At 37.5% G+C, this 22,102-nt stretch overlaps 1 protein-coding gene across 4 annotated transcripts in view; it reads right to left on the bottom strand.

Annotated features, from left to right (window-relative positions):
• Nucleotides 1-22,102, bottom strand: part of DPYD (dihydropyrimidine dehydrogenase) — a 543,036-nt gene that overhangs the window by 250,832 nt on the left and 270,102 nt on the right. For 3 of the 4 annotated variants that reach the window (XM_073356962.1, XM_073356960.1, XM_073356961.1), the window contains 3 exons: nt 15,164-15,271; nt 11,739-11,908; nt 9,169-9,379 (listed from right to left, as the gene is read on the bottom strand). In XM_073356962.1, coding sequence (XP_073213063.1) covers nt 9,169-9,379; nt 11,739-11,908; nt 15,164-15,271 — 489 coding nt within the window. Of the gene's footprint in view, nt 1-6,147; nt 8,099-9,168; nt 9,380-11,738; nt 11,909-15,163; nt 15,272-22,102 lie in introns of those variants that run through there. The other variant, XM_073356963.1, reaches the window with a different exon arrangement.

The following is a 22,102-nucleotide window of genomic DNA, read 5'->3' as shown; positions in this document are numbered from 1 at the left end:
GTTCCTCTTTTTACTGAAGAAAAAAACCTGCTAAGCCTTTCAAAATGGATGAGATTTGAAGTGGAATCCATTCAGAAACTGAGGACCAGCAGCCAGAGGTGAAAGTAAGCCGGTCCCGTCCGGCCCTTCAGTGGCCGGAGCCCCAGGTCCTTTAAATCACCTCCCGAGCCCTTTAAATCGCCTCCCAGTCACTGCGGGGAGCCCTGGGCCCTTTAAATCACCATCCGAGCCCTGCCGCCACTACCCCAGGGCTCAGGCAGTTGGGCCCGGATGGCGCTTTAAAGGGCCGGGGCTCCCCCGCAGCGGCAGGAGCCCCGGGCCCTTTAAAGTGCTGCCAGAGCCCTGCCACCGCTACTCCGGGGCTCCGGCAGCCAGGCTCGGGCAGCGATTTAAAGGGCCCGGAGCTCCGCTGCCGTGGTGATGGCTGGAGCCCCGGGTCCTTTAAATCACACCCCTGAGCCCTGGGGCTCCCAGCCACCTCTGCAGCTGGGAGCTCTGGGGGTGATTTAAAGGCCCCACCTCTTCCGGTTGAGGCCACACCCTCATTCAGGACTCCAGCGCACCAGTAAGTCCTTTAAGTTACTTTCACCCCGGCCAGCAGCCAAGTGGGAATCTGGCTGTGAAATGTTGGATCCCACCTACAGTTAGTGGGTATACTTAGGTAACTTGTTATTAGACAAGGAGTTTTATCTAATATAGAAGCATAAAGCCCAAGGTTGCATCTTTACGTTTGTTTTCTGTGTAACTTGTATCTGTTGGCTCTCTCTTACTTTTTCATCTTTGAATCTGTGGGTTTTTCTATTAAATGAACCTTTTGTTCATTTTTATCCCAAGCAGGTCTCTAGTGCAAACTGTGTGGAGGGTGTGCACCAAAGTAAGCTGGTATTTAGGGGAATGGTTTCACATTTTGGAGGGCGATGAACCAGAGGGGAAAAGTCTAGTACTTGAGAACTCAAGGAGGACATATTTGGGGAAACTTGGGACTGGAAAGGCTGTTGGTGTCATCCTGCAAGGAGTAATTAGGCTGGTGGAAGCCAGTAAGTCTTTGTGATTGTGGGCAGGCTACTGGGTGTCAGGGATCTGAGCCATAGCAGCACAATATTAAGGCATCCCAAGGTTACAGGGCAGGGGGTGACAGAACACCCTGATCTGTGTGATCCCCAAATCATCACAAAGAACTTAAGTCTTCACAGACTGAGGTGCCCTTCATGAGGACCCTCATTACTCCCCTCCCCCCAGAGAGGGAGGGTGAGAGGATTCAGAAGCAGGCTGAATACTTGGAGGCAGGCTGAATGACCCAATACAGGCTATTTGCCATAGAGGCGCTTTAACACTGAACTGGACCCAAATAAAATGTTTCGGTTTTTGTTTGTGGTTTACCCTCTCCCATTAAAGTTTAAGAAGTTGTGGCCTTTCACTTTAAAATCCATCCCTGTGTCTGTGTTTCATTCTTCTGAAAATTCTGATCAAATATATGTATATAATTGAAAGGGATCCTTCTGGATGAAAGACAGCATACAACTGAATTATTCTATTGTCATCAAGTGACACTATCACAAACACCACAAAGGGAAAGCATCTAATGTGTATTCCACATTTGTTGTATTCATAGTGCAAATAAACACAAATGGAAAGGCAGCAGCAAACTATACCACTTGCAAAAACAATATTATTAAAAAAGATTACTGAAAAAATATTTTAATTAACAAAACAAATTGAATGGAAAAGATTCCTCAAATAAAGCTTTAAAAGTGAGTCTGTGTGTATTTGACTGCCATGACTAATTATGTTGCCATGTAATGTGTGTTCAATTTGAGCTTATTTAAATAGCAGAAATACTCATTAGCTGCAGTATATCTGTGAAGCTTCAGTAAACAGTTTAATGGTTTTTATGTTTAACCATTTCCATAATTCCTGTAATTTTGGCTTTAGACACTCATTAATGTTATTTTTGATATCCATTTTACAGACTTCTTTACTGTGAAAGGGCATCAAGTACTTTAGTACAATCTGAAAATACGGTAACTCACTTAATCATATGTGTAAAAATATAGCTACCTTACATGTAAAAAGTCTGATTCACTGCCAATACAATCCACATTGTAAGCTGCAGAAGCAATGGTACAAGCACATTCCACCGACCATCCCTGGCCAATTGTGGGCTGCCCTGACCTGCATCAGCTTCCCAAAGCAGGCAAGGCAGGTGAGGCTAGGTCCACATATGCTGGGAAATGTGCCTATTTGTTCTCTAAGCAGCCCCACCAGCAAAGCTCCTATGGAAGCCTGGCTGTAAAATTAATGGCAGCAATTCTGCTATTGTCCCTCTACCAGTGCAGATGTTCTGCAGGTGAAAGGGTGTACAACTTGTCATTACACAAACAATATCAATAGCCGAAGTCCTATCGATTTAAATGGGACTAGTATTTGAACCCTTTGTAAATTGTGATATTACTCTGCCCACAGTGTACATTTCTGTAGATAGAAGACTTTACTCTCCAAGACTGCAAATCTGTCATCTTTCCTAAGCACTAAATTATTTTTAAAAAATACACTCCAAAAGTTGGCAACTTTTCTGCCTCTGAAATATACTACTGCCTGTCTAGAAAACATCAGTTAGGAACCTGGACAAAGGCCTCGCAATACCAAACATTTAGAAATTGTAAAACTGTAAATATGAAGATCTCACAAACCAATATGTAAACTGTATTTTGCAAATGTTCTATCTAATATTGCTGTTATATCACATACTGTTCTCTCTGTCACCCTGATTGCTTAATGCACCCTTTTAAAATGGCATGGAATTGAAGATGAAACTATTTCTTTTCCCTTTTAAAAATAATTTGTATGCTACATCCCCACTCATGCAAGTTACCACTTTATAAAACCAAAAAAAAACCCAAAACAAAATCAGGTGCAGATCCTAGATCCTGCCAATAAAGTTTATGGAATTTATGTTTGTTTAGGAAAAAATGAAACACAAAATTGGATACTTTTGCATATTTAAAACAAGAAAAAAACAAAAAAGAGGGAAATATTTTCCATATGCGGCCTATATTCTATATAAATGAAGAACATAATATGTGCAATCTTAGAGACCGATGTCAAACTTAAGGTTTATAATACTGTCCCAGAGCAAGAACATATGTGATACCAACTACTAGTGAAAGCTGGCATATAATAAGTAAAAGCTCAGAATAGTTATTCATAAGGGAGAAAAACCTGTTCTTGGTCAGTTATCAGGGAAAGAAAAAACAATTATAGAACATGTTGTGCTTTATAGGCATTGTCTATGGCAACCTTTAGTAATGCTATGCTGGCCTGGGGTGACCAGACAGCAAATGTGAAAAATCAGGATGGGGGTGGAGGGTAATAGGAGCCTATATAAAAAAAGGCTATAAAATCGGGACATCTGGTCACCCTATGCTGGACTCAAAATAGTTTAGTAACTGCTATCTGTCCTACCCTCTTTTAAACAATCCCAAAGAAACAGGAGGCAAAATCTGCATGAAAATTCTCCATATTATCATGCTGTCCCCCATCATTGTTTCACTGGAAAGAAAAGCAATGTGCCTGTAGGGCAAATACAAATCCACTTCATACATTTGGAGCAAATTTATACCACTGAAGTCAGTGGAGTGATGCCAGGGGTTATTTTGGCTCCCTGTGCTTAGGTAAACATGCTTTGTCTACTGAAGTTCTGAAACATGATGACTACACAAAAATAAAAAGTAAAAGCAAGACAACTGAAAGTTATGATTATCTGCTAATTTGCATCATTGTGCCAATGTATACAATTCCAGCAAATATGCTACACAAGATTTTGATAGCTAATAGCTAATTATAACAAAGGATTTATATTTTTATTTTTTGCTGTTTTCAAGGCTGATTCCCCACTCTAGCACAGTGCAGAAGGTGGAGGCCCGCAAGGATTCTAAAAATTAATACTAGCCACTCCAGGCTTGTATTAAACTCCCAAGGTTACAGCTTCTCTCTGACCTTGGATGGGTAGATGCTGCTACCACCCAATTGCAAAAAACCCCTTTTGACCCAGGAAGGCCACTTGGGAATACCTCACTGTGGGGTACCCTCAAGCCCTTTCACCCCCACCTCTGGGGAAGAGCTGAGAAAGAAAACAAAGGAAATCAGCTGTTGCCACCAGCTAATTAAACAACATATGCACAAAACTCCAAACCTGTTCTTAAAAAAGGTAACTTTTATTAAAAACAAAAAGAAAGGAAATACATCTGGAACTTTTTTTTTTAATCTAGCAAAAAGCCTATTACAAAATTAAGCATCAAAATTGCTTTCTTGTGGTCCATCTTAAAGGTTACAAGCAAAAACAAAAGCACCTGGGGTTAGCACAGAGGAGTCCACAAGCCATAAAGAAAAAAAAGAGAGAAACCCTAATCGCGTCTTCCTAGACATTCTCTGATCTACTTACTTATCTGGGCGTTTTCAAATAAGTAGTTTCTAGGTATGATTTGATGGTTTTTCATACCTGGCTTAAAGCTTCTTACAGCATAGTCCCAGCCCTGTCCCTGCTCTCTGGGAGAACAACCACAAACAGACAAAAGTTTTCAATTTTAAAAAGTTCTAGCCTTCCCATCGCTCTTTTGTCCAGGTGCCCACTTAATTCCTTTTACCTATGCATGCAGTCACACTTTTTAACCCTTTATAGGCAAAGCAAGTAGAGAACAGCTACTAAGAGGGATTTTATAGTTAACTGGCTGGGTGTCCATAAAAGGAAGCTACCCCCCTCCTTCATTTATCACAGCTGTGTATATACTAGAATACTTACTTTTCTGCATTTATGTTTGGACCTTTGTAGTATTTCTTTTAATTTGTTAAAGAAGATAAAGAACATACATTTCTTACCAAGAAATTGTAGGAGTGGCTCCTTTCTACTCCTGCCTGCTAAACAGAATTTTGAATGAAACTAGCATTGTCAATGGCATCTCCTGTATTAGCTCTGGACTACATATGTGGCAAAAGTTCTATTTTCTCTTCATAATTTTTTCATGGAAAAACCATCCTGTCCTCCCCCCACCCCACTAAATAGGGGGAAATCTGAAGCAGCAAACTGGTGCTGTCCCTTCTCTTTCAAGAAAACAATTGTTGTGTAAAGCCTGGGCCTTAAAATCAACTGGTCTTCTATTTAGTAGCATACAGGGAATTATATGCAGCACCATTAAGAGATACATTTTAATACAAGGAATTATGTTCTTATTTATTGGGTAAACTGCAATTTGGAATGGTTCCAGAGGATACTCCTGTAACTCACTCACACATTTTAGGCTCCAAAATGGCAAAACAGGAAAGCAGGGAGAGTCAGTGAAAGTGCAAAGCTCCCCTGAGGCTGTTTATTTTATTCAGGCCCAATCATAAACTTGTTTCCTGGCCCCAATGTGCTGCTCAGTGGAAATGCAGACTGTGCCTGCACAAAAACTTCCTTTCACCAAAACAAACAAGCAAGAAAACATCACAGGCCAGTATTTCTCCGCTTCAAGAATCTAGTATAAACAACAACCTGATTTTTAACTGCTTTTCACCAGTGGTGCTTAGGTTTTTAACACAGTTCTATATGGCAACTGTCCAGCTCTCTCAGCCAGCTTCCCAAGCATAGAATGGACTGCAGTTCTCCTAAGGTTTTGTGAAAAAATTAAAAATATATTTCTCTGAGCCCAAAGGGCAAATAAAGTAAAAACCAGAATGCTTGAAAATGTAATAGCATTGTATTTTAAGAAAACTTCAAACAGCAAATACCTCCCTATGAGCATGAGGAAACTGAGCTGTAAAATTACTAGTTCATCTGCAAGAGCGAGAAACATCATGATGACAATAATGGACTGACAGAGCCTTTCCATCCTAAGTTCCATTCCTATTCAGGGCAGCAGATAACCATATGCTTAAGTCCCAGTGAGCTAAACTTTAAGCATGTGCTTCAGTCCTGTCTTGAGAGAATGACTTTCTGAATCAGGGCTTAAATCCTGTTTTCATTTATTTTTAAACTTCTGATGTGCCAAGGATTTAAGTTCTCAATGAGCATGAGTATATTTGAATTGCTTCAAGACTGCTGGTTAACGAAGAGGTGTAAAGAATTGAAAATGACGTATCCACAAAAGATAGTAATTTATTTTCATAGTTTATTTATTTTTAACTTTTCCAGTATGTGAGAGAAATTTCTGCACTCAGCTTATATACCAGGAGCAGTATCCACAGACATATCATGTGAAACTGAGGTATGTTGCCCATCCAAAGGAAAAGGACTCATTCTGCAATCTACCTGAATTATGATTTTGTTCCTATCAGACTACAGCATGTTGCTACACAGAACTCAAATGGGTAATTTAACAGGCAAATGGGCATTAGGTTCCCCATCTTTTGAAAGGGTTATAGTTAGTGGTAGTGTAATTCACTGGTAAGCATGTGTTATCGGTCCCCCTCTGTGCAAATCCACAAAGGATATGATTTGTTATAGTCATCAGCTATAGAGCTTAGGTTCAAGCTGTAGCAGCTCATGCTTTTAGGTTTGGATGTCCCTTGTTCAAAACCTCAGTGTCAGCCAAAATGACAAACTGTCGCATTAGGCCCCATCAGCCCATCAAGTTAAAGCTGAAGCAAGATTGAGTGTGGGAATACCTATACACAAGTAGAGTAACCTTTTAGCCTGGCACCCAAGAACCAACACAATTTGCCACTGACACAGGCAATGTGTTTTATTTACCCCAAAAGATTTGAGAAAACCTTCCCAAAGACCTTCTAAATAGCAAGAATTGATGAGGGTTTTGAAATGGCTTTTTGAAAATATTCTCTAATTAAAGTCAATTCCATCAAGACAGTGGCTCATGACTCCATTAAAAATTCAAACCCTAGCTTTTCTTTGTACTTCCTTGGTGAGATTGATCACTAGACCATAAGCAACACACATATTAAATTCTTTATATGACAACATATCACCAAGTGGAAGGGTAGTCCCCACTCACAAAAAGTCATCAGAGTCCCACGTGCTTCTTATTTACTCCTTTGACCATTCGATAACTGCACTACATAAGGTTGCACAGAATGAGTATCACTGTGAGTACGACGGATGCAATTACCTTGTAGATAACAGCACATCTTGAATTAAATTATCAAAAATCATTGGTTACGTACCCAACAATTGAACACCTGTAAATTAAATTTACAAAGGAATGGCTTTGCTCCCTTTCTTTTATTGTAGTAGAGAATCTAAAATCCCCCTGTGATAATACGTTGGATTAAAAATTGTAAACATTGTTCCTTAGTATCAATATTATTGAATGGGAAGTATTGGATATCTGATTTGTGTTACAGGACAGCTCTACTGACATCTGTCAGCAACATTCTGGAATTCTTAAAATGTTCTTATAGCTCCTCTCCATTACCTAACGTTTTGTCCTTATATGAAGCTGCAAGGCAACAAGATATATTGCTAGACTCAGCTTGGATGGTTTTGGATTTAAAACTTGTCTGTGGTTAAGAAGGTACAGAAGTCTTTGCCATGTTATGAGGTTTTGAGCTGTATTTTGCACTGTCTAAGAGAACCAAAGTCTCTGTGGCCAGTGTGATACTACAAGGATTTCCAAAACTTTTTTTGGCCTTATCCCCTGAAGCACTTTAAAGTAGCAAATGGGAAGGAGTACATAGTATGAGTCTGGTCCATTTCTGTATCAGAGCATCCATGCCCAAAATTTCAGGATGACATGTCATGGAGTAATTTCCTGGTATTACTATACATGGAGGAGGTGTACAGGTCCATCTCTGGGACTCCCACCATCTAGATCACGTTTATGAATACCCCCCAGTTTAGGCTCAATTAGTTGTGGTCCATCTCTCTTCTACTGAGTCAGCTGGCTTTGGTATTTAATATGCTTTTGATGTATGATGCTTTTAAGGAGCTTAGAATCTTTCAATCTGTTCAAAGAGAAGCCAAGCTTCTTCCATCAGTTTTCAGCTCCTGATTTTTCAGCCTCCAGTCCTTAAGGAGTGCATGTGTGAGACAGCTGGGATCCCTGTCCAGTCCTGAGCAATACAGAGGGCATCCATCCATCTATCCATCCCATCACAGCAGCCCCTAGTTCTTTTTAAGGAATGATTACAGTCAGAAAGAGAGAAAATAGCACCATACTACTGCAAATGTCTTTCAGTTATAGATGGGTATGCACTGTAACATTTGCATCTACATCTCATTTGTGAGGGGTGTTTGGATCTTGAGTTTTGGGTCAGACCCACCTGTAGTTATATCTGCTTAGTTTGCTAATGTCAAGATGAAGACTATAGAGCCTATATAGCTGTGGATAGGCAAGCTGTATTAATTTCTTCTTGCATTAAGAACAGAATTGCCCATTTATGTTCTGCTTCCACATTCCTTCTTTTTAAGTGATATATGAAGCATTCAGAACGCAGCTTGATTTTCAGACAACCTCTTGAATTTGCAATTATGGCACCTAGTGTATTTTAAATTTTCTCTTGCAGACTGAATTAATTTAATAAGGAAGTTACTTATACGGAATAAGTACCTAAATCTGTAAGATGTTGGGAGGAAAATAGGGGGAGTTGCAATGGCTAAGAACCATTTAAGATTAAGCCTTAAAATGGAATGCTGTAATGTCATTCACTAAAGGATCACTTTTCCAAAATTAACTTGGAAAGGTTGATGATCTGCAAATATCTCTTGGTTAGATACCATACTGAGTGGTGCCTTAGAATTACCAAAGACTGGATTTTGGATCGATCTCTTTTACTCTGTTATAATTTACGGACTATGTTGCACAATAATATTCTCACACATTCTAACACAGCACTCCATAACTTACACGCAAAGGTGCCTTCAAGTGATTAGTTATTTTGAGTACTCAACTTGAAATACCATAAAAGAGACAGATCACAAGGCAGGTGCTCAACACTTTCTAAAAACTCTTTAAAATGTCGCAAGTTGTGCAAACAAAAACAGAGGCATCCAGCCCAAATTACTTCTCAGTTTTGAACATTTAGACTTAAGAGCCCAATTCCACCTTCCCACAACCCATTTATCCAGTTGTAGTTGAGGACAAAATTTAGGAGAGGAAAGCCAAAGTTCCCAAAATGTAAATAGTAATAGTACTAAAGTAATAACAGGCTGTTATATAGCATATTACAGCTGAGCATTACCTTTAGGGTTACCTAAAACTGAACCAAAGGCACTGATCACCACATCTGTCTTCAAACGGACAATCTGATCCTCATCTTCAATCCAGTGTCCAGCTTCAACTTGCTCAGTTCGAACAAATTCCATAGCAACAATTCGTCCACCTTTCACAACAACCTTCTGAGGTGAGAGGAAAGGAAGAAATTCACACTTTTCTTCTTTTGCAAGTTCCATCTGTGGAAAAAGAAAAGTCATACAAAGATTATGATGTCTTCATAAAAAGATTTTGATTTATGAAGTTTGCATATATTCCATATCTAGCAAAATATATTGCCGTGTAGGGCTACGGTCTATTCTTGATACTTACTCCAAAGTCTCCAATGATATTGAGTGGATCAGCATATCCACCAATGGCGAAGAGTATTAATTTTTCATATTTTCTCCTCTGTTAATCTGCATTTAGACTAGTGTGGTCCCTTTGATGTCAATGGAATTACCCTACATAACAAGGTATGTTGGTCTTTTAAGGACAGGTCTAGGTGAGCACAGACTCAGTACTGACTGCAGCCTAGATGGGGGGTAGGCCTGCACTGAATGCAAGGTACAAGTGGTTATAAATTGGGGGTGGGGGTAGGGTTTTGTCAAAAACAAACTAAATTTTCCTCTGAAAAAATAATCTGTCCCCCGCTTATAGATATTATCAACTGGAATTTTTGCTAAGTGTATGACCTTGAACTTTGCACAATTAAACTTCATCCCCTTTCTATTATTCCAGTTTTCAAGGTCATCCAAATCTGCTTGTATGCTGTTCCAGTGCTTTGTGTCATCAGCGAATTGTATTAGCACACTCCCACTTTTTGTACCAAGGTCATAAACAAAAATATTAAATAAGATTCGCCCCAAGACTGATCCCTAAGGAACTCGGCTGGAACCTCCCTCCAGCCTGATAATTCACCTTTCAGGTTTACCAGCAGTAGTCTCCCCTTTAATCAGTTCCTTACCCATCATCTCTGGATTCTCATATTAATCACCAACTTCTCTAATTTAACTAATAATTTCCCATGTGGAACTATATCAAATGCTTTATTGAAATCCAGGTAGTTTAGAACTACTGCATTTGCTATGTCTAGAAAACTGATTAGGCTGGTCTGGCACGATCTACCTTTGTCAAATCTTGTTTTATTTTATACCAATTACCATTTACCTTTGTCTTTAATTACTACCTCTTTCAAAATTTGTTCTAAAGACCTTGCATACAATTGAGGCCCATTAATGAGCCTGTAGTTTCCTGCATCACTTTCCCCCTCCCCCGCCTTTCTTAAATATAGACACTATACTTGAAATTCTCCAGCCAGGATCTGGCCCTACATGATTATATGACAAATAATCTCTTTCATACCTGTGATATTCTACAGCATTTCAGCATCTGGCCATGTTTGAAACCTCAATAATGGCTATGCTTGATTAGGGGCAATCTTTACTTTATTAATTTCTAATCTGTAGTGTGATTTAGTTAATAGGTATAATTACAGACTTTATGAATGACAACTTTAAAAAATACAAAGATTTGCACATACACTCACAAAGAGATCATGGGAGTCTGAATACTGATGAACTGAAAAACAGATCGGTACATGAATTACATTTTATCTCAATAAGCTTTATTTAATTTATTTATTTAAAGAATCCCCCACCCCAACTTGAGTGTTTGCTTTACGGCAAGGAAAACAGAATTAACTTATGCACATTGAGATATTACATTGCTTATTGTGTGCCATCATCCCCTTTGTGTAACTATTAGGTCTCCAAAGATGTACACTTTCTCTTGAAAAGACAGGACCATTTTCATATAAATTCCATGACTGAGGTACATTACATGTCTCATTAGTATAAATTATGCAACAATCCAAAGTATGTGCCACATAAATTATAACCAAATAAGACCACCAAAATCTAATAATTGAAGACAAATGAAAAAGGTTTCTTAATAAAAAATGTTTATCAAAATCAAGTTAAGTACAGAAATATATGCTGAATGCCATCGCTCACCAGCCTTTGATAGGCATTCAACACACAAAGAACCTTTTTACATGTCTTTATAAGTTCCTAGCAGTTGTCTGGATCACTGTGATTCATTAAGTATGTCCCAGAAGTGCAACTTTTTTGGGAAATCAGATTCCTGAAAAGTCACTAGTAACACTAGAATGGCCCACAATAATTCAGGTACACCTCATCATTTGATATCTCAGGTGCATATGTGTGTTTAAGCATTTCTAAATATTTTATAGTTTATAAACAAAGGACCAAAATTTACCCTCAGATACGCAAGAGCAACTTTCATTGACTTCATGGAGAATTGCACAAGCATAACTGAGGGCATAATTTGACACAGACACAACATAAAATGAGCCTCAGAATTAGAATAAACATTTACAAATTTCAATTTCATTTTGATGAATTAAACCTTATGTTACAGTGTTTTAAGTACTTTGCACAAGTTGGGCCCTGTATAAATAACAACGATAATCATCATTCCAGCTCATAAAATCAGTCTTGTTACTACTACAAAAACATTCTGATTGTTCAGTTTTACCTCCTCGGGGACAGCCCTGATATTAGTGAATCCCTTTCTGAAGACCACAAATACACGGCGAGCTCCACAGCGTAAAGCAGATGTCGCACAATCAAAAGCAGTGTCTCCTGCTCCAAGTACAATTACAGTTCCCTGTATCAATGGCAATGGAGAGTGACAGGCACACATTCCTGAATGATGAAAAGAAAACCCCATTTTCAAGAAGAGAACAATTTCTGCATGACAACTCAAAAGATACTTGTACTCAAAGCAGTGTAAAATTGCATCTTGCAGTTTCCGAGCATGGAGTGTCACTATCAAATTATTCTGCTTCATTGAAAGACAGTTTTATTCCCACTTTTAAGATATGCTCATATATGTAATTTCATAGTCAGTACCCTTAGCAGCAATGCCTGCCCATCATGGAGGGTTATAAACTACAATACATTTTTAAGAATGTAGGATCTGTCATACTGGATTCAATCAATTTGAGGTCATCACTCAAAAATTAAACTTTTGACTAATTTCATCAGATTCATTATTCTCCTAAGTAAAAAACATCTTTATAGTTTATAAAAAGTGGCACTCTGTATTTTTCTAACAGCTTTTGATTTGTTTATTGCCCCATCTGATAATTTAATAATATTGGTCTCTTAGCCATCAGAATTAAGTAACTTTTATAAAAGACTCTGAATATATCCTGATTATGGCATGGTTCTCATAAGCCATTCCCTATGGCAGCTGAACACAATGAGGTAAGATTATTATTCTTACAATAATTTCTAGGGGATCTTGTTCTGAACTAAGTGCTTAATCTATATTGGTTTTCTACAGACTTTATTTGCAAAAAGAAACAGAGAGAATTAGGACTTTCTAAGAATTCATTATCCAAGGTGCTCTATTTGATAATTCACTTATAAGAGATTCTTAAGTAAAACTAAAATGCATGTGCTCCATATATTGGATTGCACTTTACCATCAGTTTAAATGTAACTAACTGCTGATTAGACAAATTACAGTAATTTTTAAAATTATAGCATAAATAATATAAAGCTATAATCTCAATGAGTTGGTGATAGTTTCATTCAGCAGAGTTTGTGTTGACCATATAATCAGTGCTCTGTAAGTCTGAACTTCGTGCTATATCAGTTGTGAATTTTCACAGCAAGGGTGCAGAAGCACAAATATCAATTTCTTTCAAGAAAATAATTCTTTAAATTTAAATTCACAAAAGAAAAACAAAGATATCCTGATCCACAAAACCCTCTCCACTTGGAAACGGTACCACATACTGCAAGACTCGGTCATTTTTCCATGTGGCTTTGGCTTGGGGCTTTGATTACTTTACTATATCTATTTCTGTCTAGAATAATTTATCTCCAAAGTGAATTCAGTCTGATGAAAGGTGGTAGATTGACAGCAATGGAAAATGAACTCCTTTATTTTATCAAAGAACAAGCACAACATGGGAGAAGACAGTGCAATGCATGCCTATGACACCATTCCAACATGCCTAGAAATACCACTTCAAATTAACAAAAGTTTAGTCACAATGTCATTCAGATCTTGGTTTCTCTCTCAGATAAGGCCCCAATCCTGCAAATGACTCCACATGAGTGCAGGGATCTGCCCACATGTAATGACTTGTAGGATTGGGGCCTAAATGTTAATGGAGATACTCAAATGTATAAATCTTTACAGGATTGGGAGTTTAAATAGGGGGCATGTGTAGATATTTATATTTCACAAACATTTATTTTAATGTGGAGGCCTATTTCATGGAACCAATTTGAGAGAATATAAATTCATAAGCAATGGACCTGAAAATTGAAAGAGAGTTTAGGGGAAGTGCTGCAAATGGGGAGAAAATATATATATTGTGGGGGAGTCTAATCATTGGAGAATTGTCATCTTGGAAATAAGAAAAAAAATTGTGTTAGGTGACCAAATATTATTTTCAAATTCTAAATAGCATGAAGTTTTAGTTTTAAATAGCATGAAGCGCTTAGAGCCTTGGACAGGCACCAGAAAAAGCAATGTACTGTATGTAAAACAGATATATTTATTAATGTAGGATACCAAATACCTGGAGAGTATTGATGACAGTATTTTACAGTGATCTGAGACACTGGTCTGTTTCCTCAAAATTTATACTTAATCTTTTTAGAATAAATGAAATAAAATTCATTTTATCTTCTAGTAAATACAATCTCAATGAAAGATGGCATTTTTAATGAACATGGATCCCAATCTTGCAAACACGTATGTATGTGAGTAACTTTAAGGATACAAATTCTATATTGTATTTTAGAATATAAATCTGTGTATTTTATAACTGTTTCAAGGTAGTGGTTTTTATTTTTATATGGTTTTATTTTTATTAAATCATGAAATGTTTTATAGCTTTATAGTTCTCCATCACACTTATTTTTAGCCAAGTCCCTCTCAACGATTTCCTCCTCCCCCCATTTTTGTTTCTAAATTTATTTTCTAAATTTATTTATTTATATTATAAATTTAAGAAAATGGACAAAAGTAACCTATTTAACATAGCAGATGGGGGATGGAATAGAGAAGGGATAAATCTTTCTTTCTGCAACACTTCCACTTTGTACTAAAAAGGGTTAACATAAAATTTCACTTTTATAAGCAGAAAATAAAGTCCCTGCAACAGATGATTTGTGCAAGATGTTGTTTGTGGGGAACTGTGTTAAGTAAGCAGGCAACCACATTCAAGACCATGAACGGTCTTCAGGTGCAGTTCAATGTAGAGCACATTGAACTGATCCATTCTGTAGGTGATAATGGCGTAACTATTGTATACAGATTGTACTGTATATAAGAATATAGAAATAATCATTTGACTAACACACGGTCATATACTGACACACCCAGTCAAGCAGTGTGTGATTTTATTTTTAAAGAGGACAATTCCTAACGTTTAAAAAGGCATAACACAACCCATAATCTATATAGACTAATGTTTCTCAAGTTTTCAAGCTGGCAACCCCTTATTTAACCTCAAAAGTTTTCATGACCACCTTACATTTACTAGAAAAGTGCATAAAATGTATCAGTGATCATCATGATAAGCCTATGTCATTATCCAAATATAATTTGGTGTTAATATTTATACTTTAGTATATAATTATTTATAGTAATTTATATCTCTCTTATTCATGCTCTAACTTTATTTCATTTTCTTTGTTGCAGAATTGAATATCAAATGTTCAATGACTTGCAGCCTCCCTGATTGTCTTTTATCATCCCTAAGAGGGTTGCGACACAACAATCTAGACCATACATCCTTCTGCATTTACACATGCCCCTTTATTGGATTTACCACTGTACAAGTGTCTGTGTACTGTGGAACTCCACTAACTACTAACGTAATTGCTAACAATCTACTGAACCTGTTTAAAATGATATATTATATATACACACACCTGGTTTACTTGCCATTGCTACCAGTGGTAGAAAGTCTTTAGATGTGTAGAAACCTTGGTCCATTCTCAGTCCTTGGAATATACCATCTTTGTTTGGCTCTGGTAAACCTAATACAATTTTAAGCAGATCATTTAGAAAACTTCAAAGATTAAAAAACAAGAGTTAAGCAGGACAAACAGTCTTAAAAACCTCCCAAATACCAACAGTTTTACCAAACTAGGGGCCTTACCAAACCACCTTACATCTGAAAATAACACCACAATGCTAACCAGTCAGTTTAATCAATTAGGAACGGGTATAAGTACCAAAATTGAATATCTGCCCTGAACACATTTGTACATCATCATCAATGGCTGTTCTTGACTTATTTTCTGGAACCCGCAAGTACTTATTGGTCTTTATTTATTTATTTATGTCATTAATAACATATAGTTGTACAACATCAGCATGCGATAAGGTAGAGAGACTTCACAATTAAACCAAAAGATTGCAAAAGATATCTTTCTATTTCTGTGCAGCTGGGTAGCAGAGAAAATGGATTAGATGGCATGGGAGTTAGGAAGTTATTTTTCATCCAAATTGAATGAAATAACACGACATTTTCAACAAAAGTCTTGACTTTTATATCTAAAGAGGAAACACTTAGATTAACAAAAATGTGCATCATGTACTCTCCAATACCCTCCTTGATCATACAAGCTCATAGAAAGTCCATTGTTTCATTAATAGAAAATGATATGCACAGACCTTGTTATTTCAAATGAAATTTCCCAAACACTTCAATCCAAGCACACACTGGTTTAGATAAAACAAAAGTTTATTAGCTACAGAAAGATAGCTTTTAAGTGATTACAATTAATGAGGCACAAAAGTCAGAATTGGTTACAAAGAAATAAAAGGTAAAATGCAAACTAATGCTAAGTGAGCTTAAAGCAAAAAGTTTCTCTCACCATATGCTTACAGCAGTCTGACTGGATTACTTCAGCCAAGAACCACTCCCCCAGTTCAATTATGCTTCCTTTGTCTTTCAAATATTGATGCCATGAGTAGAGATGAGCGGGGAGAGGTAATTTGGAGCTTCTGTTCCTCATTTTTTATTACTTTTCCTCCTCTTTGAGGATCCTCTCCACCTGGGGTTCAGGTGACAACCAGTCTGTTCCTTTGCCAAGATGTAAATTACTCACTCACACCCTTTTTTCTGCCAAAGAATGGCCAATTAAACAAGTGATTGTCCACTTGATTTTGTTGACACTTGGCTGAGGCATCAGTTTGCCTTTCATCTCTGAGGAACTGATTTGTGCTGCTTCCCCAGATTTGGAATATGCCTTAATAATATCATACAATAGAATCTTATAACTTTATAAACAAGGTGGCCACACATATTTTACCAGGACAATAATGATCAGCAAACTATGAATTTTCAAACAATACCTCACAAGGCATACTTTGTACATAATTTATCATAGTCTTGTAAAAGTGGTAAACATTAGGGGTACAATCTGTCACACAAGTATATTATATCCACTAGATCACCCTTGTCCACATGTTTCTTGACACCCTCAGAGAACTCTAACAGATTGGTGAGGCATGATTTTCCTTTACAAAAGCAGTGTTGAATCTTCCTAAAGATATTGCGATCATTTGTGTTTATATTCATTCTATTATTTACTATAGTTTCAACCAATTTGCCTGGTACTAGAGTTAGAGCTTAATGGACCTCTGGATCCTTTTTTAAAAATCGGCGTGAAAATACCTATCTTCAGTCATCTGGTACAGAGGATGATTTCAGTGATAGGTAACATACCATAGTTGGTAGTTCTGCAATTTCGTATCTGTTCCTTCAGAACTCTGAGATTAATACGATTTGGTCCTAGTGACTTATTACTGTTTAATCTATCAATTTGTTCCAAAACCTACTTTACTCACACCTCAATCTCGGACAGTTCATCAGATGTTACCTAAAAAGAATGGCTGAAGTGTGGAAACCTCCCTCATATCCTCTGCAGTGAAGACCAATGCAAAGAATTCATTTAGTTTCTCTGCAACAGCCTTATCTTCCTATAGTACTCCTTTAGTACCTCAGTCATCCAGTAGGCCTCACTGATTGTTTGGCAGGCTTCTTGCTTCCAATGTACTTACAAAAACTTTTGCTGTTAGTTTGTGTCTCTTTTGCTAGTTGGCCTTCAAACTATTTTTTTGGCATGATTCATGATTTTTGAACACATGTGGCTCGAAATACCACGTCTATAGCTAGATGTTGAGAAAAATCAGGTAAGGAAATACTTGTGCAAATTCAGTGTATAACAGATTAGAACCCCTGAATATCATACTTCCTCTGGAAGTAAGAACATTTGCTAATGAACAATGAATAAGGGATAGGCTCAGGTGCTGCCAGTTAATTGGTGTGTATTTATTAAGAGTATGTAAAATATGTATATGAAATGGTCCAAAAATTATACAGATTGTGATTGCTCTTTCTCCCCTGCTACTCATATGTTGTTTTATCATTCTAAAATGGGTACCACAATAAGCAGCCCTACAGCACTGCGCTTTCCTTTCTCTAACTCTCAGTGCTTAAGCCTCTTCCCAAAAGGCTGAGGAGAGAGTTGAGAGAGAGATCTGAGCAACTGCTACTACTGGGTTTTACACTACCAGAGGTGACATTCCATCCTCGATCCGTGTGCAAAACTCATTGACATTAACATGTGTTCCAGTGTGAATTAAAGGTAATATGTGGCCCTAATCTCTCCCCCACAACTTTCAAAAATGAAAACAATACTCCCCCAAACCAAAAGAACTCTCATCCCTTTTTACCAGTGCAGTCTCGCTTTCTAACTGAGCTTGATTCTACTCCTATTAAAGTCAGTGACATAACTCCCACTAATCTTAAGAGAATCAGAATCAGGCCAAGAGTCTAATGCTAATGGGCCAGATTCATTGCTGGTCCAATACCACTGAAACCAATGGAACTGGATCCAGGATGAATTTGGTCCAAGAGCTTTTATCCTGACTACTGTGATAACAAAATAGAATACTAGGGATCTACTGCTTAGCATCCATTTTATTGTTATTTGCATGAGACACATTTTCTTTTCACAGACACATCTAAGAAAACCACATTTATAATATTTACATTTGAAGGAAATGCTTAGGGATTTCCCCTCACATGCTCATATATGCCTGGCACAGTTACAATGCTTTCCTATGCTTTCACACTGGCTGTACTGGATTCTAATATATAATCTTTCTCACTGGTGTTTGCCATGGTAAAGATTGCAGATACAGTACTTCAATTAAACAAGGAGGAGACCAAGTACTTCACACAGCCAGTAGCCACCCATGAGAGAGACATAATATGGAGAGAGAGAGAGAGAGAGAGAGAAATACAAGAACTAATACCCATCCTGCAGAGATACCCTTCCGTAATAAACTGTCACCTAACAGAAATACACTTTAGAGAGAGATCAAATATTGATAAATAGCCAGTAGCCACTCAGGAGAGACAATCTGGAGAAACACAGTTACATGGAAGAAATATAGTTTAGAGCAAAAGAGTCACATAGGAAAGTCAATTTGGAAAAAAAAACCAGTCACCAATGATAGATACAATTCAGGGTAAAGTAACTATCCAGGAAAGAGAGGATTTGGAGACACTATCCACCCAGGAGAAATACCCTTTGAAGATGCATTAAAAAGATCCTTTAGAGCAGTGATACTCAGACCTCCGTGGTTCAGGAGCCAAATTAGCGATTAACATTACCCAAAAGAGCCACAGAAGTGTGACTTCATTGACTATATATTATTCACACAGAAAATGACTTGTGAAGTATTATTTTATCAACTACAATTGGTTAATAACATAATAAAAGCATCCTGATTGGTTAATAACTTAGACTAATACTTAAATCACAGTGTTTTAATATCATTTTCTGCAGGAGACACATTACAGAGACACTTGTGCTTCACAAGCCTCAGTCTGACTATCACTGCTTTAGAGAGACTGTGTTCCCATACTGATGCACAATAGCCAGTAGCCACCCAAGAAATAGATACTTTAGAACTACATAAACGACAGAGGCTCTAGTAAGTATATTCTCACCTCTCAAAATCCACCGAGTAAGCCATTAAAGAGACTCTTTTGTTCAGTATTCAGTATTCCCTGATCAGAAACAATCATTCATCTCCAAATCTCCTGCCTGTAACACATACCAAAGCCTAACAATAACTTAGCCATTTCCCATCGCTGCACTGAGGAACACTCCTTCTCAGGGAGTTTCTGGAAGGAACTGCTGTGTACTCTCAGGGTTGCCAGTCGTAAAATTGGGTGGAGATGGGAGATTAGGGGGAATAAAAGCACTGTTCAGTGTCAGATATCCTGAATATTATTTTACTTTCATTTCCTTTGTATTGTCACGTAAATTGTTAACAAAGACATTTCAGTTAAATTCTCTTCTGTTTTTCATTGTGGAGCTTTAGACAGTAACAGTTTACTTAATTGTCAAGTACCCTTTTTGAATGAAAAATTAGCAAATTCATGGGGGCGGGAGGCTTGTGGGAGGAATGAAGTGGTTTGCATTTCCATGGCACCAGATTTTTAATAAATCACAATCATGTGTTGTGAATTCTGCTACCAAATCCCATACCCTTGGAAAATATCACTGTTCACTTATGTGTGCATCTTGTTTTCTAAGTATGATCAACACAACTTTTATTTACATACAGTGGAACTTCAGAGTTACAAACACCAGAGTTACAAACTGAGTGTCAACCACACCTCATTTAGAACCGGAAGTATACAATCAGACAGCAGCAGAAACAAAACAAAACAAAAAACAAAAGCAGCAAATATATTAGGAAACTGTGTTAAATGTACACTACTGAAAAAAAACAGAGGGAAAGTTTAAAAATAGATTTGACAAGGTACGGAAACTGTTTCTGTGCTTGTTTCATGTAAATTAAGATAGGTAAAAGAAGCACTTTCTTCTGCATAGTAAAGTTTCAAAGCTGTATTAAGTAAATGTTCAGTTGTAAACGTTTTGAAAGAATAACCACAATGTTGTGTTCAGAGTTATGAACAACTTCCATTCCCAAGGTGTTCACAACGCTGAGGTTCTCCTGTACATATACTGAATTATGGATTTTACAACTTGAAAAAAAACCAGGAACAAATGAACCAAAAAACCCACAAACTAACCACCAGTGAGTGAAAAGAAATTCCCAGAGAAGTGGACAATGTCTGTGGAAATGTCTCCTCATTCTTGCTTGACCAGGGGGAACGACTGTGGAGCATTGTGCGGGGGAGAAATGGGGATGTCTTCTTTGTGAGGTTGTGGAGCTGAGCACAGTCTGGGCTAGAGGGACAGGGTGGAGCTCATTGGACTCAGCTATGGACCAGCACCGCCATAATTATAGACAGGGTTGATAATACTGCTATTAGTGGGGTTTCTCTATACCTGCCATTATAAATCCATTTTCAGTTGCTTATAACTCTGCCAAACATTGTCCATTTGGGCTGAAATTTTCCATGGCGGGTGTTTGCCTCAGAATGAATTACTTTTGGAAAATGTCAGTCAAAATGTAGCCATTTCTGAGACTGAGGCTAGGAAAAAACACATTGTTTTGCCCATGTTAAAAAATTCTGACCACCTTTTCACTGAAATGTGTTAGCATCCCATTTTCTGGAGCAGGGCTTCAAATCTAACAGGGTGCGGCCTTTGTGTCAGGAAAATCAACCCAGATTTGGCCACATTATAAACCTCTGGAAAATGGCAGCTTGTATATAATCAGTAGAGACATTTTGATTTTAGCAGTTAAATATCTCCAAAGATTCCATCCTCACTGTCACTGTTCTTCCCTTCTTAAAATGATTTATTAGGCTAGATGAATAAATGACATACTTGGCCTCCCACAGGGAACATCCATATACCTATTTTTTTCTGCTGAAAAGAGCCTTTTTGAATTAACCAAAGACACTGTGTCCCTAACCTAACTGTGTCCCTAGTTTCCACTGTGTCCCTAACTTTTTATGCACTCAGCTCTCTCATTGGCCTCTCATACTTCCATAGCAAATATTTCAGATATGCACCTCTGCTTGATAAAGTTCTCAGTTTGCCAGGAAATTAACAGACACTGGTACCGTATGATCACCAAACAGCACAGGTGCATGACAGAGAAGAATATATATATTTAAAATTCTGTTCCTGTAAGAATCCTTTATTATTCTTGAATGCTACTCCTCTTCAACATGTCTGGGTTGTGACTGTGGGAAAGGAGATCAAAAATCTACGCACAAAAATCTGCTTTATTCTATGTCACTGTGCAAACTGTATTACACATTTGAAGTACATTAAAGTACTTCTGGAAAAGATAATATTAATACAGTAGCTTTTCATAAATGTCAAAAACTTAGTTTTCCCTAGACATAAGATCCATATGTGTATTCAGTTTTACATGCTCCACTTATTTGTTTACATCCGTTTATGATGAACAGGATTAAGTACTGACAATTTTGCTGTCAATCCATCAATGTTAAACAATGATTTAGGTGTACTAAAATGCAACATTATGCTTTTGCTTATTCCAGCTGTAGAACACTTCTGATTATACTAATGCTGTATTAAAATTCATTCTAACACAACTACTGGAATAATATTAAACAGAAAGTTGTTGGTATCTAAAGACAGGTTTCAGAGTAGCAGCCGTGTTAGTCTGTATTCGCAAAAAGGAGTACTTGTGGCACCTTAGAGACTAACCAATTTATTTGAGCATAAGCTTTCGTGAGCTACAGCTCACTTCATCGGATGCATTGAGCTGTAGCTCACGAAAGCTCATGCTCAAATAAATTGGTTAGTCTCTAAGGTGCCACAAGTACTCCTTTTCTTTTTGGTATCTAAAGAGTTACTCACTGTATATTTTTAAAGGCTTAATCCTGAGAGATG

The sequence above is a fragment of the Lepidochelys kempii genome, chromosome 8, assembly GCF_965140265.1.
Source record: "Lepidochelys kempii isolate rLepKem1 chromosome 8, rLepKem1.hap2, whole genome shotgun sequence".
Taxonomy (NCBI): Eukaryota; Metazoa; Chordata; order Testudines; family Cheloniidae; genus Lepidochelys; species Lepidochelys kempii.
This window is presented reverse-complemented; position numbering and strand designations above follow the sequence as displayed.